Here is a 21,183-nt window from a genome sequence, read left to right as displayed (position 1 = left end):
TTATGTATATGCAAAAAAAAGGTTTTTCACTTTGTCATTATGGGGTATTTTATGTAGAATTTTTGAGGGAAAAATGGAATTTAATCAATTTTGGAATAAGCCTGTAACATAACAAAATGTGGAAAAAGTGAAGTGGTATGAATACTTTCCGGATGCACTGTATAGGTAGAGCTGAGGAGGAATGAGGGATGGACCTGACCAGTTTGTAGTTGATTATCAGGTAGGTCACTATGTGTTGTAACACTACATACTGTAGTGCTACACTACTGTATATCAATCATGCCTTATTCATCCCCTGCTTTGTAGTCTATTTTACTTAAATGGGACTGTAAATGGCAGTGGATTTTCTTTATATTTAGTTCTGCCACTTTATTTTTGTGCTTTTATTTTGAAGAGCACCGCTTGTATTTTGCTACTTCCCGTTTTGCCGAAGCCAGACTTATTGCTCCCGCCTCAGGTAACGATATGCTCGCGTTGCTCCAGAGCTGGTAAAACATGCAAACGAACTATTTACTTCTTGTATGCTGTGTTGGAACTTGTGGAAAGTTATTTTATTGTGGTTCGCTTGGTGTTTTTGTGTTTTTGTATATCTTGTGTGAAGAGTATTACCGCGAGGTGTGTGGAAAACAGGCTGCTAGCTAGAGTTCAAGCTTAGCGCCCTTGGAAAGCAGAAGGAGGTAGGAGGAGGCTAATGGCATATTCCTTGTGAAAGAAGTGGTTCATTGGATTATTTCATGTAAAATTCATTATTAGAGTTTTCTAAAATGATTGTTTAAGTTAAAATGTGAACATGATTTATACATTATTTGCTGAAATATAATACCACGGCATTTGTATTTTTTGTCCGTTTTCATAGTTTTCGCGGTGTCATAAGGTGACAGAATGTGTCAAAGGCCAGTGGTGAAAGAAAAAAGAGGAGAGAATTAAAAGAACACCAGTCAAGCTCTCTGCGTCTTGTGTGTTAATTCCAAGTGGACCACTACAGGGACTATTATTAAAAAAAAAAAAATTAACATAATGTTGTATTGAAGAACACAGTTGCAGTTACCATCTTGCTGCTCTGAATTAGTATTTATTTCACAATTATAGTGTTATCTACTAATTAATATCAAAACTTCGACTTTTCAACTTGTGATGTGAAAAGTGATGTAAATGCAAATCAATGCAGATTAAATAATACAATTGAAATATAGAGATTTGGTCTTTGAAACACTGAAAAGCATTTAATGTGAAACAATTGATTGCTGTTAATTGGAGCAACATATCCTTGTCAAAAAGCGTAGTGGTATTTTCCTGCCTTTAGGTCTTTATTTTAAGCAGGAATATATCAATGGCTGACCCATTAAATCATGTAGTTTATACCAGGCGATATCTGTCAACTGTGGTTCCCACTGTCACCTCAGTTTCTTGTTTGTTGCCAGCAGCAGAAAATTTTGACCTTAATAATACTACTATTATAATACTACTATTATGTTTCTTCTGGGTGATCAGTTCAGTATTATATGGTTTGGAACATTCCACAGTGAACTGGGATGTGCTTCAACTGCAGTGTCCTTATTTGGGAGGTGGGGTGTATGCCAGATGGTGATAGCCACATCTGAGAGATGAACAGCATATCATACTGGTGTGAAAACAACAAATAACAATGGAGGACATTTTTAGGTACCCCCACAGGGTAGTGAGCAGGGTGCAGGGGGCCAAGTTCCAACCTTACCGGACTGTACCATTATACTTAGTACCCCAACAGAAGGCTTAAAAGTGTACAGAATGGTTCAGGTGTTTAGGTTTCATTCGCAACAATAGAAACACGAATAATTGTGTACTGTACTGAACTAAATCTTACCGCTATGTGGAAACATGGCTTATTTCATGTGTTCAGAGATGCTTTCATGGACTATTGTTGATGTTTTGCCTTGTTGAGTTGCTGAGACAATTACATATTGGCTTGAAGTCTCCATGTTTTCTGCTGCGTCATACTCAACAGCATTGCTTCAGGCTTGTTTTGATAGTGGTTCTGTTTCCTTCTTTGCATTGCAGTACTTCCATTCTGTATTCAGCTCTGACAAAAATACTGAACACTTCCTAGAGGTGGTATTCAGTCGTATACCATTTCAAGTGGTGTGACACAGGAAGTGTTGAGGTAAACTGATTCATAAAAATGTTTGAAATGATAGCCTGCTTCTGCAGTAGAGGTAAACAGAGGCCACTGTTTGAGATTTTATGGCGTCACTGTTGATGGATTGCAGTGATTCACGTCTTTTTTTTATGATGATCATTTAAAGCATTAAGCTGCACTTCACTGGGCTTCTTTATGCCAGTCTTAGACACAGCTCAGGTCGAGAGTTTGGATGTGGTAAAGTGATAAAGTTGCTGTCAACAGTAATGGTTTGCTGTTTAGTGCATTCTACTTCACGTGATGGTAACAGGTAAGCAAGCCTGCTGCTGTATATATCATCTGCACTCTCACTCATTATCCTTTGTTCGTTGACAGCTTGCCCTCTCCTTCTCTATGCAGGAAGCAGCCAGTGTATAAGCACAGCCGTGTAAATATGAGGCAGAAGTGAACAGGCCTCCATCCATAATTAATCCACCTTGATTGCATTTCCTAATCCAATTTGATATGGTTCCCCCACATCACACACATGTGGCTCTGTGTATTTGCTTAGACTTGCTAAATACAAAGTGCTGAGTTTTCAAGGTGCCTTCAATTTATCAGATTTTCATATTATCTTTTCTGATGGAGAAGTACTATCAAATAACACAATATTTCATCTGTTATTTGTCAGCTATTGTAAAATCTGTCTATAATTAAATTGGGTTTATTATATTTGATGTCATTTATAATGATGACATTAGCCTCAATTTGCCACACAACTGTAATGACTAGTAGGTATATTGGCTGTTGGAAATATATTTTAGACTGAAAAGTTGAATACCTCAAACATTGAATTTAAGATGTTATTCTGTTCCAGAAATAGAAATAAATTCTCCTGAAGTTCAAACCTTGTGCTAATCATTATGAACTACAACTTTCCAGGGTGCTAATGAGGTCACAATCCATCGAGACTGGTAAAAAACAAATCAGATCATCAGAACACTTAATCTGGAAGCACTTCTACTTTTTTTTCTTACCATTAATGCACATGAATCTTTAGGATCACAATTTCTGAACAATTGATGATTTATAGAATAATTTATAGAATATTTTTTATCTTAAATTTGATTTGAGTAAAATTGTAAGAGTAAGTGAGTATGACTAAACACTTAATTGCTAACATTAATTGAGGAGTTGTTGCTGAGTTAGCTTTTCATTTGGTGGTTTTGCTTGAAGTTGCAGTCTCAAACATTGCAGCCCAGATAGTTTCTGGTGTTAACCATTGGCTGTCATGCTGGATTTACCTTTGATGTCAATGTAGTCCTTGTTCTTTTTGTACTAATGTTGACTATTTGTTACTGCCAGTATTTGAAATCTTCAACACAGCAATTCACAAACCAGTGGATGACAGTTGGTTAATAGTTTATGGAACCAGCTAATATGGCTTAATACTTAGTTCTGAAAATAACAAACCTGATAAAAAAGAAGGGTTAGAGAGGAAGGAATGTTTAAAAATGGCCATTGCTTACTTTTGGAGTTGGTTTTATGATATACCATAGAAGTGCGTACCTGACTGACACACATAACATCTCCTATGGCTACTTCATAATGTTTAAGTATTTAGTTTGGTTTGCTGAAGCTGCAAAATTGTCGCACAATTTTATTTTATTTATTTTTTACCTATTCTGACCTATTCTTTCAGCTAAATGTATTCAGAATGTTCTGCCATTTATAATGTTTCTATCCTTGCTTTCTGTTCACCATGTGTGGTAGACCCCAACCCCCACCAACCCACCAACCCACCCACACACAAACACACACACACTTGAGTGGAACAGAGCAGAGGGAAAACGGGTTGACAGGTCGTTACGCTAAGTGCAATAAAAGCTTTCCAACAAGTGCTATAAATCCATCTAAAACCAAAGATGAACGGACGTCGACCTCAAACGTCAGGCATATTTTAACGCCCCCGAAAAGCGCCATCGTCAACAGTGAGGACAGCTAGGATCGGCTCTTGGATTAACTCAGTGTGTGTGAGTGTGTGTGCTTTTGTTATTCTGTTTGTGGGGGTGTGTTTGGTCAGGCCATCTAGTACTCTGCATGCAGGCTTGGAGCTAGCTGATAAGCTGTTTGCAAAAACTGGCAATTAAAAGTTGATCAGGCTGTCAATTCAAATGGAATGAAATGGAACCAGAAAGTAATTAAAAGGATGGCATGAAAATGACAACAATTATATCTCTTAGCTTCCCATTACTGATGCACAGAGGAATTTAATTAGTTTAGAAGCTTGTATACTGACTCATACAGTAAATACACAAAAACACCACGTAACTGCCACAACAAAAAAAGAAAAGTTGCTTCTTCTGTGCACACACAGACTAACCATCTCAGTTTCTCTATTAAACCAAGGAGGTTGGCTGGATATGAACAACACTGGTGTTTAGTTATTGCTGTTGAATTATTAGTGTATTTTAAGTAGCTGGTGGATAAGCCAGATATTCCCAGTCTTCCCAGTTCACCCATATGGCTGTGGGCTCTGTTTCTGCTGTGTTAATGAGCCTGTCAGGTTCCATCCCACTCAGGGTTTGCCCAAGATGGGCTGATAGGCACATTCTTATTTGCACAAATCGAAATGCTTGGAAACGACTGCTTACACTTAATAGAAGCATACACATAAGTCTATGTATATCTTATGCACTTTATAAGCTTCCTCTGTCTCTCCTCAAAACAGCCATACATTTCTTTATATCCATGGATTGTCATGGTCTGCAAAATCCTGTGTATCATGGCAGGGTCTTGGTGCAACCACTTGGGTTTTAGAGATTGATTCTGCCGCAGGCTCAAACAGCCGCTCTCATTAGGAACTTTTTTTTAACCCCACTAGTTAAAGGTTGACCACAGATGTGTATGGTCCAAAATTAGCCATCTGGGCTCTGCAACGATTTCACTTCATATTTTAAATCCTGGGGACTTGGGTTTGAACATTCAGGTGGAATGTTGGGGATTCGACCTGCCAATTTGAATGGAATGATAATAATGAATGAAGCTTCATGAAAGAAGCATTACTACACAATTTATTTAAAAGAATAGAATAGCAAACTATAAACATGTAAATGTGCAATTTATCTGCCTTGACACACCAGACAATTAAAAAAAAAAAAAAAAAAAAAGTATAAGCTCTTTTTAAACTTCGTTTGTATGGCAGAATTTTTTTTGTCCATTACGCTACAGCTTTTACGTAGTGCTCATCATTTTTCACCGTATTTAAAGTTTTGTTTTTGTTTTTTTGTGCAAAAATTTGTTTGTACTCAATGTATGTCTTTAAATCTGCCCTGTGGCAGAACACAATATTTCCATCAGCAGTAAAAGCACACTCTGAGGCTGAGCTAAAATTACACATACCAATTTGCCAGGAGGGTCGCTTTGGGAATGTTGTTGAGTTTTACTTCCACCATGCCAGGGGCCTGGTCTCACTGTATATATTGTGAGTTAGCAGGTAGCTGCTGACCCTCTAGTCAGTAATAAAGATAACAGCACAGTAGGAATTGTTCAGAATTACTGCCCAATGTTGTCCTCTTTTGGAAAACTTGAACATCTTTAATCCTGTCTCGAGCCTACAAGAGATGGCCTTGTTCATAAGATTCATCGGGTTCATCCAATCACCGGATAGCAGCAGCCTTGATGGTTTTAGACAGCTGTTAGTTATCAGTTTCTAGATTCAAGATCTAATTGAAGAGCTACTGTACAGCACAGATTTAAGGCAAGACACTCACGAATGCTTCAGCACAAAGTGTTAAGTGTAAATTAGTAAAGTGGATTTTGAGTATTGCAGACAGACTCCAGGACATCATTGTCCTGCCATGAAGAAGCCAAGTGCCTTGTTTTTTAATCTGCTGATAAAACCTTTACAATGGTCTTTCCTTGCCCCAGCAATTGTGCTTTCATTGCATGGCAGGACCCCACCTGAGTGATTCATGCTTCTGCTGAGTGGTTGCAAAATACCTTTTTTATCCATGAGAAGGTAAAAGCATTGACCATGTTTTTGCAGACACCCATGACTGTTTGGGATATATGCAGTCTTAAAAAGATCAAAACACATAATAGGCATACGTTGTAGAACGTTTCAGTACAATAAGAAAGTACATTTTGGCTACACTCAGACTGTGCCTTCCTTCCACAGTTCAGTTACAGCGTAGTAAGAATACAAGGCAAATTTTTGAATTCCACAATTTTAGATGCAAATGTTAGACTATAGTTTTCATTGTCTTTATATCTGTCACAAGGGTAAGGCAAGGGAATTTTTTTTTTTTTTTTTATAGCACCATTCACACATATAGCAATTCAAGGTGCTTTACATAATTAAAACAAAAGATGTATAACATTAAGAACATTGCAAGTATTAAAAACATGATATCAAAAATAATAATAAGAAGAAAAATAAAATCAGAAAATCTTGAAGGAGGTTACAGATGTCGTAATGTGTTTGACCTTCTTGGTGTTGGATTGGATTGGATTGGAGTGAGAATTGGCCGATTATTGTAACAGTGTTACAATAATATAACCTACGAAAAATAAAAGCATGAACAAGTCTCTCTGTGTCTTCTTCAAAAATTCTTTGTTCAAAGAATCCTTTGTCCTCTAATTCTTGCTATATTTTTGAAATGGTAATAGGCTGATTTTGTACTCATCTTGATGTGTCTGTCAAAATTCTGAGTCAGAGTCTATCATTATAACAAGATTGACTAAGATGGAGTCGAGGCAATTGCTGATTTTAACCAGAGAGCATAAGAGACTGTAGTTGTCTGGTGACACTGAGATGTACAGCTGTGTGTCATCTGGATAAGCATTATAAGAGATGTTATGATTTTCCACAATCTGAGTAAGTGGCAACATGTAGATATTAAAAAGAAAATGCCAGAGAATTGATCCTTGGGGAACGCAACATCTTTTCATGCTCAGATTCAAAATTACCAATAGAAAAAAAAGTAGTCCCTGTCTTGTAAGTAGGTTTTGAACAGTTTGGTACAGTACCAGAGAGTCCCACTCACTGTTCCAATCTGTTGAGCGGTATGCTATGGTCAATGGTGTCAAAAGCAGCACTGTGATAAAGTAAAACTAAAACAATAGCTTTTGATGCATCACTGTTCAGGTGAATGTCATATACTACTTTAAGAAGTGCAGTCTTGGTGCTGTGGTGCAGTTGAAATTCAGAATGAAAAGCATTACTTAACCACAATATTCTGAGGCACAGGTAACATTGCAGTTTCAAGTTTTTGCCCAGTTTGTGACTGACACATAATTGTTAAAAGTTTAATGTGTGTGTAAAGTGAATTCTGCGTATGCTTAGTTTTTTTCGCTTTAGTTTTCTCTCGAGTGAATCAGGAAAGACATAGTCATATTAACCTTCCTGAGACAGATACTACTATTTCTGCATTGGCTATGACCATGCCACTGTTTGTAAGGTATCACCAGCATAGAAAAAGAAGTAGCATGATGCCCCTCCTAGGAGATGGTTAGGTCTGTGACTAGAACTGTTTAGCAGTTCAACTATCTCATTAAGCTTTAGTGTTGCAGATTTGATAAAAATGTTTAATTGGTGATTAACTGGGAGAAGTTGGAATGTTGTTCGTATTCTGAAGGAACTTCTGAAGACTTTGGGTGATGCGAAGCGAAGGGTTGGGAGGTGATGGGGTGGGGCCACAGACTGCTTGCTTGTGTGCTCCCTGTGTGTTGTCCTTCTTGCTTATCAACACATGCTTGTATTGATATCTCAAGGGCATGTTGCTGCCTAGATGTCTGGACCCAATGTGGTCTGGATGTATCCCATCTGACTTGAACCGATTCTTACAATTCCAGAGAATTGAAATGGTCAAAGAAGTCAATCTGTTGGATACGGCAGGCTGAAGCCAGCCAGGTATTCAGGCTCAGGAGTCTGCTGATCTAATATTTTCAGGTCCTCAACCAAGAATTGGGAAGGGCTGGAGATGAAAACCTTCTACAAATGAAAGTTGCCCATTGTCTCTTGTAAGTGATTTTGGGACAGCTCCATGGCAACGTGTCTGTCAAGTCCACAGTATGATGTTCTTGATGTGAAGTTAACCCATATATATTAATATTAATTCTTATATTAATTCTGTGTCCTCTGTACCATTTATAAATGCTGTGCCATTTAAGGAACCAGAAAGAGAGTTAATTAACTCCTCAACTGCACATATGTGCTGCAGATTTTCAATTGTCCTTTCAAGCTGTGAAATCTTCTCTGAGAGAAATTCACACTCTCAGCACAATTCACTGATATCTCCTTTTTTGAAGTCATTTGATTCCTAGAGGTGGGGGAGCTGGAGCTCTTACAAGACTGTAGGATGGACCCAAAATATTTATTTATTTATTTATTTAATAATTTATTTAAGATTTCAGGAAACTATAAACCAGACAATTCCTTTTAACATTTGCTGTTTTGCATGCCCGTAGTTTACCCGAACTAAAGCAGAGTGGAAAAAACAGCCATAGTTTGCGCTCTTGCTTTGTTAGCATTAGTGAAGTTCTCAGGTAAAGAAATCATTCTCTTCATTCTGTACATCTGTACATCTGTTGGTCTGTTAACAAGATGGTCTAAACCTTTTCACTTCGGCATGTTAAAGCCTTGCATGGAAGTATATTTGATTTAGTAGTATTTGTGTGGAAAAAACACCTCTTGCAGATATAAAAATTATACAATACCAGTCAAAAGTTTGGACACCCTGTTCATTAGAATGGGAAAGTGACTGGTACTGTATTTACAAGTTCACAAACGAACATTTACAAATATAAAATAGATTTGCTTATACACAAATTCCATGAATATTCCCTGAAGACATTTAATTGACTTTTGAGTATCTTCTTGCATTTTGTGAACAGTATCACTTTCATCACAGCCCCATACCCTATGCTGGTTACAGTAATTTTTTTCCCTGTTTACTGAGCTTCACTGGCAACTGCAGTAGCAATGTTCTTTGTCATGTAAGCGAAAAACTGCAGACTTACTGACTGCTGCTATGTTTAATTGTGTTGTGTGATGAGCTGTTAGATCTGTTATTATCATTATCATTACTCGCCCGAACAAGATTACTGTCATATTTGATCCATGGTTTATTGAGTTTTGCCTTAAGATTATGACAGAACCTTAGCTTCCAGAGTCCTGTACTTCAATGCTGCGCTTGTGGTGAGGACCAACATACCTGCTGGCTCTTTATTTGCATTCTTGGAGTTTCCTCTGGAAAAAATTCCCAACTCATGCCAGCTTAATTAACTTGTAATCTCACCTAGTGATGTCACTTTGATTTTCTGGCTCAAGGTTTGCATCAATGGTCTGCTTAAGGATGTAGCTTCTTTAGATTGTCTGGAGGATCCCACCATTGTCAAGTGTTATATTTCTACATTAACGTCTATGGATGGTACTATTAACTGGTTTTACAATGAACTGTAGTTATTCCACCGTAGACACTATGTGATACTGAGATAGGGAGAAGTGATTATATTCACAGAAAAGAGGGGCATTAATTGTTAACTACTGCTGTGCAACCCGTAATGCAGACCCTGCAAAACTTCCTAGTATGCATTGTTTGTTTGTTTGATTGATTATTTTTTTGTTTTTCATTTTGCCTGATTTACATCAGTTTTAATACTAGAAATGGATGCTGATGAATTCTCTTTTTTTTTTCTTTTTTTTTTCCTGTAATTGTAATTGTAAAACTGAAAATAATGAGGCCAACTCTCTTCCACCACATAGGAAGCGCACCTTGGGGCCATTGAAAAAGTGGACAGATTTAGTCCAGTTTTACCCTGAGGTTCTTTGGCTGCAGAAATTCTTGATGATCACAATTCTGAAAAATCAGGGATTGTCCTATTTGTTAACAGCTGTGTAATAGCCCATTGTAGTACAATAACTACCCTCCTACAATTCTGACATCACACCCTTGAGACAAGTTTTGGCAGGCAGAGCTGGCTCGCCAGTTGAAATATATTTGTGCATACATTAACATAACAATACGGCCAGAGAGGTTTTAAGGAGAAAATAAAAAAGCACTGAAGATCATTAAATGATGGCAACTTTCTGTTTACAACATGTGTGCTTTACCTCAAGGTGAATACTGGGGCAAGAATATATTTGCATTAATTACCATGTTTAAGTAACATGGGGATGCTGGCTTTTCGTTTCAAACAGACAAAGTCGATAAATCAAAATGAGAGCCAGCCGCTCAAGTGATTGTTGTGGCTCTCTGGTCACCACAGAGACACGGGAGTGAGTGTGCAGAAGGCTCACAGAATAGGATGTAGCTCAGTGGTCCATAATTCAAGAATGAATATGTATGAGCAGAAGCTCAGTGGACTTGGCCTTGCGAGGGATAATTTGGTAGACAAGACTAGTTTGAAACAGAGTCTGAATATGTTTGAAATTAGATATTTCAGTTAAGTTAATGTCTTTACCTTGTCAATATGGATTATTGAATGTAGCAAAAGGGGTTTCACCCATATAAACTTAAACCTACAGCACTAAACACTCTCGGTATACAGCCGTGACCGTACAACCATGCGGAATTCTAAGAGCCAGCTTTCACTCCCTTGGGTTTAAATGGACTCTAATAAAGTTGTTCTTTGATGCATTAATAACCTCTTCCTCTTTACTGGACTGCAGGGCCAGCTTCAGAACAGCCCCACGCATATCCTTGCCTTACATGCACTGTTTAATTATTTCTTTCTAAGAGTGTTAGAGTGAAACGAGGGGAAGAGGAAAGTGATGGCATACTTCTAATGAATCCTTAAATAAATAATACTGCTCTCTAAGCTTAAGACATCCTGAACTAACCTTAGTGGAAGAAAGGTGGTGACAGAAAGAGGGCAAAATGAAGATTGAAGCGGTAGAGGAGGCACCTGGATCCACAGTGACCTCTGTTGTATGAGCGTCTCCTGGAATTCATTCACTTCATTAAGATCAGAATTTTTCTCTGCTTCACCACACACATTCAGATCTTAATTTCAGTCAGTCAGGATTAAAACCTACCAAACTGTGTATGACAGTAGATGTGTAGTTTTTTGTTTGATACTCTACATTTAAATAAATAAATATGCATCCTTCTTTTTTTTTAGGTAGTTTACTTATTATCGTGCTATTATAAAAATGTTGTTATATTACTGTAAAATTCTGAAATTGGTATGGTTAAGCTTAGTGCCTTCTATAAATAGAGGACTGTACATATGTTGTGTTACAAGTTAGTGGAAGATCTGACGGCTTCCACTCTTTCCACTATTAGATCTCACCACACTTCTAGGAACCCCCAAAAATAAAGGACAAAAATAGCAGAGGTGTTGGGATGTAGCTTGAAGTCCCGAGAATTAATTTATTTCCATAACTTCTCATTAAAGCAGTAAATGTAATCTTGGAAATATAATGAATGCTTAAAATATCCTGCTTTTCACTTTATTATTGAAGATGAGTTCTTTTTAATATTTTAGAGGTTAATCCTAGATTCTGAAATGTAATCACTAGCACCTCATGTGTGCATTTATAACATTAAAGAGTGATACTTTATGTATCCATAATACAATAATATCTGTACAGGATGCAGGAAAAGATCATAAAAATCTGTGTAAAGTTTGAAGTCTGCAAAACTATGTTAGACTCATTGCCAGGGGATACTGAATGCCCTGAACTTTCCTTTGAACTACAAACAGTACCTTTTTAACAAGAAAAGCACTCTTGGCTCATATTCACATTTTGATCTTAAACCCAAATGTCTTCAGTGAACGACAGAAACAAAGGAATTGCCCTTGCCATTCCAATACTTTTGGAGTGGACTGTATCTGTTTGAATCATCATGATTATTAATGGTTCTGTAAAGTTGAACACACTGAACTACACTGGTCGAAGCCAGCATTTCTGTTTTTCATCCACAATATATATAGAATGTAATCACTTTTCTTTTGTTTTTAAATGCAGTGGTTTGGTTGTACACTGTGCTCCAGAAAGACACCACTCACCTTTGCAGCTAGATGTGTCCATCTGCTACATTAATCATGCCTGAGAAGTGTGTGTTTAAGTGCTTGTTTTTTTTTAGGGAGGGGAACTTGGCTTGGGGATACCCAACCACTTCTCTTTTCAGAGGCACTATGAGATTGAAGGCTGTCACCCACACTCTGTTGCCATAGTGAATCCAGATGGAGACAAGGTTGAGTGACAGCTCATCCTTCCGCACACATTTTCTCTTCCTTTGTGCTTTTTGGTGCTTTACCTTCTGTCTGTGCTCTTTCTGTCACCTTGAACAGAGGCCATGACCCATGCTGTAACAGATCATAAATAGAAATTGCATTTATTTATATATTTTATATGCACAATATTTCCTGATGAAGAAGATGTAACATGTCATCTGGGTGTGGTTTCATGTGACAGTAATAAATAATTTACCATCAGGCATGACACATTTTTGCTTTGTAAATAGTAAGAGCTGAAACAATTTTTTGATCATTTAAACGCTCAAATCAGTTCAAAGAACAAATCCAAAACGTTTGTGATACGTTTGTGTTTTACTGTTTGTTATATAATGGCAGTTATATAACATTATTTGCTAAGTTCTTTTTTTGGACTGGACATTAATCAAATCATTTAGTTCATCAGTTGAAGCCGTACATATATCACACAGTTTAAGTGCTTGTTTTTTTTACAGTTAGAATTACAAGACTACCATATATATATATATATATATATATATATATATATATATAAAATTTAATTAAATTTGGTCAAGAGTTTGGTCTAGACCTGCTCTATATGTAAAGTGCCTTGATGTAACTTTGTTATGATTTGGCGCTATACAAATAAATCTGATTTGATATTATATATGTATATATATATATGTACTGATTGTCAATAGCTCTTTTTTTAATCCAATAAAAAAAAAAAAAGAACAACACATGAATTACTGTACATTTCACTGTTATTCAGTTGGAGACAGCCTACACCAATACATAAATAAGTTCTTTAGTTTTGTAATATATACAGTGTGTTTTCAATTTAACAATTGATTATATCCATATGTTTATGTCTCCTTTCTTTACCTGGTCAGATTGGGCAGCTGGTGTTCAAGGGGATGAAGCGCCTGAACAGAATCCAGTCCATGGTGTTTGACACAGCCTATAATACCAATGAAAACCTTCTTATCTGCGCTCCAACTGGTGCGGGCAAGACCAACATTGCCATGCTGACTGTTCTTCATGAGATCCGTCAGCACCTGCAGCCGGGTGGCGTCATCAAGAAGGATGAGTTCAAGGTCCCACTAATACACACACCCGCATATACAAACTAAAGGTCAAGTGAATAGGCTGGCTCATGACTGTGATAGGTGTGCCAAAAGAATCAGTCGTTTAAGAGGCGTTCTGTGTCATGTCTGAGAATATCTGAACAACTGACTGCATCCACTGTTCCACCACAGAGTCTCTCAGCGTGCCTCATGGCAATTAAGCATGTGTCTCAATAAGATTCACAAGTCCCACGCAGAGATGCAGATCTGATCCTTGCAGCTTTGGATGCTGAAATTGCAGTCTCCATTTCAATGGGATCTGTCTGATAGTTTAATACTGGTGAATATACTGGATTATGTTTCCTCCTAAGGGATTAACTGTTCTGTTTAAGTTTGTGTCATTTACCCTCAATAGAGAGTAGGACTAGAATGCTTTCCCCCTTTCTTATGAACATTAAATAATGTGATCTTTTACATATAAATGACGGGTTTACTTCAAACATTGAAAATTAAAACAATGATTGGTAAACACAGCTTTACACCAGCTGCAAAAAATACAAATTTCACAAGAAACTTCTCCAGTTTAGCCTACCTGAAGCAGATACACTAAGTGTTAAGGATGTTTTCCTAGCTGATCCAAAGAACCCACTAAGCAGGCTATTACAAGATCTTGTCTAGAGAATGACAATACACCAAAATGTATTCATGTAAATACTCATCATCCGTGTGCATCCTGTATGAGAAAAACAGACATTACCAAAGAAAAACATGGCTAGCACTCCATAAATAAATTAAATAGACAAATATAGACACCAGACCAGATTTATCAGGAACCTGTACCAATTTAAAGTAGTCCTTGGTACCCATCAATACATATGATAGCATGTGAATCAGCAATGAATACATTTCAACAGAAAAACAAAACAAAACAATAAAATTAATAAAACCTACTACCTACTAGAAAAATAACTACCATACTCTCCCAGAATATGCAAGGTGGTTTGCAGACATCCTCTTCCTTTTGAAATCCAACATCATCACTCTGGTTGCGCCCAAATTTAAAAGCAATTCTTTCCAGTACATCCTAAAAAAAATCTGTACTCTTCCTCTAGCTGTCACTTATTCACAACTACAGTCATCAGATTATTTCTTCTAGTGGCACAAGCCATAGTTATACTGGAAATTGGGTCTCTTCCAGTATCAAATCTGCAAGGCTGCATTGTGTCAGGTAGTTGGTTACCAAGTAGATAGTAGCTGGTGGACGTCCACTGATGATGTCACCGCTGATCTGATTTGCACTGAGTGGATGTCCTCTGCAGGTCCTCGCAGGCACCTGCAGGCAGCCTTGTCTTGGTGGAGTCTCTCCAGCGCAGTCACAGCCAGCCACTTAGGGGTACATGTCAAGCAGAGTTACACAATGGAAGCATGGTGCTTCCATTGTGCAGGATTGAACCATTTCTTATTCAAAAAATATGGCAATCCTCCTCACTTTTTCTGACCATCAAATAAAACATTGCAATCCACCAGAAGAGTCCAAACCAGCTCCAGGAATTCCCTGTGGCCCCTCATCAGCCTACCAAGATCATTCATCTTATTGCCCAAGTACCATACATTTCCCACGATGATCACTGGAACAGAAGGTTTATGCTTCCTAACTCAGCTATACATTGAGGGCCAGCACTGCAACCCCAACATCTCCTCTCCAGCACCTCTGGGATTTCAGAATCAGTAGTTTTATTCTTTACAAGCATCTGGTCCCATGAGAAAACAAGTACCTCACTCCTCCCTATGTGGCTCTAGGGGAACAGGAAAACTTTAAGAAAACAAAAACTGGCGTTTATTAGATAAAAAATGCACAAACAAGGAAATGATAACAAAAGTTACAAGGTGAAGAAAAGTGAAGGAAACTGAAGCCACCAAGAAAAATTCAGTATTTAAATTCACCCACCTGAAGTACTCCTGTTATAGTTCAGTGCCATTTCAACTAAAGTGATGTGTCTAATTAAATCAAAAACATCACAACATGGCTTTTGACTGAATGGTTTTACCTTACTGTGAAATAGACAGTTGGATGAGTGTTGTGTGTTTCCTGTGTTTCTGAATGTTTTGGACATCTTTAATTTAAATACTGTAGTCGAAAATTCTTTTATGTTATGTTCTTTTATGAGAAGACATATAAAGTCATGCGCATAGGGCTCTGCCAGAGACAGTGGCCACTCATATTACATCATTGTTAAACTTTAGCCATGCAAGTGTCTGGCATTGTCACTAAATTGTGCTTTGGACTGATCAGTAGGGAATAAAGGATCCTCCCTCTCTTCTCTCATTTATTGCTACCATGTCCTTCTTGTCCCACTGCCCTGTACTACCCCATTCCAATTCCCATATCCATCTTCTACCATTCCCACTCTCCCCCTTTCTGTTTATACTATATTATTTTATCTTTCTCTGTAGATAGTGTATGTGGCTCCAATGAAGGCCTTGGCAGCAGAGATGACAAACTACTTCAGTAAGCGATTGGAGCCGCTGGGAATCGCTGTTAAAGAACTCACTGGAGACATGCAACTAACCAAAGGAGAGATTCTAAGAACACAGGTACATCCCCACTCTATCACTGTATTCGGAAACGCACACACACATGGAGACGTTAACATAAGGCATTCCTTAGCACACCCTATCCTAATTCTAACCCAATCCAAAAACAGGTCAAAATGTCTTTATCTGAGCAAAATGTCCTCATAGATTCTAGGCTAGGCTTCTGATGAAAACACACACCAGCACACACAGAAGCTTTGAAACTTTGCTGAAAAAATATTGTTGAAACTAAGGGGACAAGAGGTGTCCACACACGCATGTTCTCTAGCACCTCCAAGTGGGTTGCATTGTAACATTTATTGGAGGCCATTTTATTAAATAGGCCTATTCACAAAGTGTATCAATCACAAATATGTTCATGATAAGGTATACATGTGACTTTACTAGGGTGACAATGTAACAGTCAGCTACTGAATCAATTAATTTACAGTTGCTTTCAAATACAAAACAATGATCAATGGAGCTCATTTATGACATGCCATAATAAAGAATTGTCTTATCAGCTCTTTCTTGTCTGCATCTGTCCACTGCTGTGACTGATGTGTTGCCTGAGGTCTCCTACAGTTGCTGATGCAGAGGCAGTGTGAAACGATACTATGAAACTACTCATCTTAAAAGGAGTTTTGGAATAAATTCTTTTCATTAAGTCCTACAACAGCAGACAATGAGGAGTCTGAAGTACTTCATCATATCATGCTGTGACACTGTTAATGAAGGGGGAGGGGGGGGGGTATATGCAGTGCATCAATTGAGGGGGCTAGCTAACCCTAACCCTAACCCAACTTAATCCTACCATGAAACAGACAACCTCTTCACTGACACCAGGCACATCAGGTCTCAGCCCTCTTCACTGCTGTGTGGGCCTGTGCTGTGTGGTTATAACCATAATCTGTCATTCAGTTTCTTCCTATTGGAAACAAATCCTAGCAGTGCCAAATCAGTATTGGATGGGTCTACTTACAAGTATTGTGTTGCACAAGGTAACATATGCAGCCATTGGCATGAACATTTACACTGTAGACACAAGCCTCTTTCTTACTTATGGTTTCTTCAGAAGGCAGTTGAAGAGTACCCCAATACCACATGCACAGCCAGTGGCTGAACTCTGATTGGCCATTTATCTCACTCCTCAGGCTGTCACATCTTCTTGTTGTGCTGTCTGGCTTTCGGAAAAACAGCAGGGTCAACTATGTTGGAGGGAAAAACATGCAATCTTCCATCTCCTTCATATTTTCTTTTATTCCACTGCCGGAACTGTACAAGGACAGCTGTTTGTGCGCAGCTGTCCTTAAAATCCGAAACATATTCATCCTTTTTAAATAAGCTAGTTTAAGATTTGTATAGGTCTAAAGTTAAGTTCAAACTTACCCGTTAAGCAAGCAGAGGGATTAAGAGCTATTTCAACAGTTTCAGAATCATAGGCAGACTCATAGGCTGTTCATAAAAATGGATATAGAGTGTAGGTCTGTAAAGTAAGGCCAAAATAAAATGAAGTCAGATTGCAGTAAAGTCTGTGTGATAATGTCTGTTTATTAGCTCAAAAAGTGTTTTCCCGATTAGTTCCTTTTCTGGGCTCATGGGAATTCTCCCTAGTATACTTTATGCTCACCTGTGTTATGACTAATTTCTTTCTTCACCGCACTGCATGCATTAACTTATAAAGCTGTTTCAAAGTCTATTGTTTTTTTTCCCCTCACTGACCACAGTTCTTTATTTGGCTAGTCTGTGCTGCTCTGGTTTCTTCTGACAGACCTGTGACGTGTCCATCTGGTAAATCAGAGCCTTTTTAATGATAATTACTCAATGTCACACATCCATTACACAGTGTCAGTGGTTAGCTGTCAGATATTTTGGTAGGTGTTTTGGAGATTGGCTTTATTGGGGTTTTTGTTCCTGCACATGATATTTAACTATAAGAGCTCACGATTGTTGTACTGTTGGACTACTGAACATAATGGTGCAACAAAGTCATCCGTTTTCCCATGAAATAGTACCTTACATATTAGCTTATTAGTTATTAGTAATATGAACAATTCGTTACGTTATCTGAGTTTCAGTGCAGTGTGTTAAAATCCAGATCCCAATCCTGTCCCTTTATTTAAAAAAAAAAAAAAAGGAGGGGGATATATATATATATATATATAACATAAGTAATTTTTTTTGATAACTCATCTTGTCAAGCCCCACTAATGCGAATATCAAAGGACAAAAACAAAATCACAATAAATTGCTTCTCATCAGTTAATTGATGTTGTACAAAAATCAAATGGCAGAGCTGGGTACTGATATGTAGATGTATTCATGCAATGCCCCTATCAAGCACATAAGATCTTGGGGCAAATTTAACCTGGTTTATAAGAGCTTATGTATAAATGTATTTTGATGAGTAACAACAACTTGCCTTTTTAATGGGGATACATAGGCATTTGTCATTCCACCGCTTTATTCATGGAAAGGCTTAAATCTCTTTAATTCAGCATGACAAAATGTTTTTTGCTATTGCAAATTCAAACTTCAGTGTGTGAGAGAAATGTAAGAAAACCCTTTGCCATTAAACAGTCTGGCTGCTTCAGTTCACTCCTGCTTCAACATGCCCACATATGTCCTGATTGACCAAGTATGATCGGCTCAAAATTTTTATATAGAAATTAGCAGGTGTTCTATGCCGGTTTTTCCAATCAGACCGAGTTATCCATTGTGATATGCTTGTGTGTGTGTGTGTGTGTGTGTGTGTGTGTGTGTGTGTGTGTGTGTGTGTGTGTGTGTGAGAGAGAGAGAGAGAGATCAGAGGAGTGTGGGAGTGAATCTGCTCACTGCTCACAGCTCAACAGTATCATAAAATTTAAGTAGTTTTTGTAGTTTTTTTCTGTGTGGTGGTTTTGGGATTTTTTTTAGAAACTACACATATATACATATACATCAGTGAGTAGATGTTTTTTTCTGGATGCACTGCTAAAGAAATTGCTTGGTTGTAAACCTTGTAGTATAGTCTACTGGAACCTACAGGAGGGTGAGTTTAAAATGTATGTGTATGATATGCAGACTACTACTTCCTCTGATCTCTCTAATGCCCGTTAATGCTGTCAGTCTGCTCTACTTGCACATCCTGACAGAGCTCAGCTGGATTCAGATCAGGTGACTGGGGAAGCTGCTGAACTTAACGGAGCAGTCACATGTTCATGAAATCAGTTTGAGAAAACACAGTGCATTACCTTGCCCAACATAGACATTGATAATTTGTGCGTGGTTGTAGGAGGCATGTAAAATGTGGGTGGTACATTTTAATTGTATGTACTCTAGGAGTTATCCCCGAGAAAATGTCTTTCTGTGTTGTCTGGGGAGCAAATGTATCAAACTATCAGCCACAAAACAGAACAGGTTAATTTGTAGTTACAATCACATGAAAACTTTGATGAAGTAACATTAGTTTAACTCTAGAGGCAACAGAACTTCATAATTAGACAAATACAAATGCTGCATTTTTATTTTTACCAAGTTAAAAATATCATGAACATTTTGTTATGTCAGGGCTTGACCCTTAATTCAGCTACCTGATAACCGTGAGTGTGCATATGTATGCAGGCATACATGGCAGTTACAGTGAAAACGTGGAGTGGAGTTTTATTGATTTTGATGTACTCAATAAAACAGTAGACAGCGGACAACAGATTGCGTTTTGCAGTCAGATGTGTGATAGTAACATTAACTGAAACTCCTGTCCTGTATCTGCAGTTTTTTATTCACTGATGCATGATTGCCTGATTAGATAATGAATAAATAGACCCAGTGAGTATATTTGGGAGCCTCCTGAGCCCATTGACTCTTCATTTGGAATGCATGGGCTCAGGGATAGTGGCTACAGACCAGGTGGGAAAAGCACAAGGTGTTTAGGGATTATTCATGTTTGTTTTTTTTTATTGACAGTAATGAAACTGCATGGTAATGTCTGTCTTTGAATGAGGGATAAACCTACAAAGGATAAAATAAAACCAGAGACACAACATTACAGAATTATCCACAAAATGCTTTAACAAGCCATATTATGTTTACAATGTTGTTTTCTAATGTACTCGAATTCTGATTATAGAAGACCTTTCTACAAACATTCTCTGATGTGAATCATTCTGTCATTGATACAATTAGCCAATAATGGTCGCTTGTCAGAAATAAAAAACAAAAATCTCTTGCATAATCAGTAGGTTGTTGAAGTAATTAAGCACTGAGCAGAGGCTGAAGTGCATTTTTTTTACTGGATATTTCATAGATAGATTTTAAATATATTATAGAATCTGCCCCCAGCTAATCTGAAGGTGTATTAAAGTTGCATCTAATCGGGCCATGTATCATGACTTCACAAAGGGAATGATTAATCCGATTCAGCTCTGCAGTAATGCAGGAATCCACAATCTCTATCTCATTTGACCCTGTTCACTTTTTTCCCACAACCCTTCATGTCAATGTCATTGCATCCATGCACCGTAATCTTTGTTTTCCTCACTTTTTTGTTTTATCATGTTCTTTTGATGCATGTAGTATAATCAAGAGTTCTGGCCCTGACTGCAGTTAATTGTAAGGGGAATAGAGGGAGATGTCTTTATTAAGAATTGTTAGCTGAGACAGGGGTTAGCGCTGTCGCCCCACAATAAAAAGGTTGTGGGTTCAGTTCCTGGCCTGGGTCCTTTCTGTGTGGAGTTTGCATGCTCTCCCCGTGTCTGCGTGGGTTTCCTCCGGGTACTCCGTTTTCCTCCCACCGTCCAAAGACATGCATATATAGATGCATGGCAATTCTAAATTGCGAGTGATTGTTTGTCTCTGTATGTCCTTGAGTGTTGGCCCTGCGATGCGGTGTACCCCGCCCCTCGCCTGATGTGAGCTGGGATTGGCTCCAGCAGCCCCGCAGCCCAGATACAGATGAAGCGGATGAAGATGAGTGAGTGAGTTAGCTGAGAGGTTGAAGAAAAATTGCGAACACAATCACATATAGATTGATCATATGATTCACTTAAATGTAGTTCATGATGAACATGAGGGGCCAAGGACTATACTAATGATTGAGGTGGATGACATCAAATTAAAGGTTTGTCTCCTCTGTTTGGACACAACTCATTGCATTGATATCCTTCATGGAAAGCCGGTATTTAACTAAAGAAACAGCAGAGCTTTGTTCATATTACTGTGTAATACATCAAAGATGTTGGCAGAACTCTGAAATCAAGGTAG

At 38.0% G+C, this 21,183-nt stretch overlaps 1 protein-coding gene across 3 annotated transcripts in view; it reads left to right on the top strand.

The window, feature by feature from the left end:
* ascc3 (activating signal cointegrator 1 complex subunit 3) overlaps positions 1-21,183 on the top strand; it is a 139,260-nt gene that overhangs the window by 42,039 nt on the left and 76,038 nt on the right. For all 3 annotated transcript variants that reach the window (XM_029503815.1, XM_029503814.1, XM_029503813.1), the window contains 2 exons: positions 13,195-13,398; positions 15,823-15,963. In XM_029503815.1, the coding sequence (XP_029359675.1) occupies positions 13,195-13,398; positions 15,823-15,963 (345 nt within the window). The remainder of the gene's footprint in view (positions 1-13,194; positions 13,399-15,822; positions 15,964-21,183) is intronic.

The sequence above is a fragment of the Echeneis naucrates genome, chromosome 6, assembly GCF_900963305.1.
Source record: "Echeneis naucrates chromosome 6, fEcheNa1.1, whole genome shotgun sequence".
In the NCBI taxonomy this organism is placed as follows: Eukaryota; Metazoa; Chordata; class Actinopteri; order Carangiformes; family Echeneidae; genus Echeneis; species Echeneis naucrates.
This window is presented reverse-complemented; position numbering and strand designations above follow the sequence as displayed.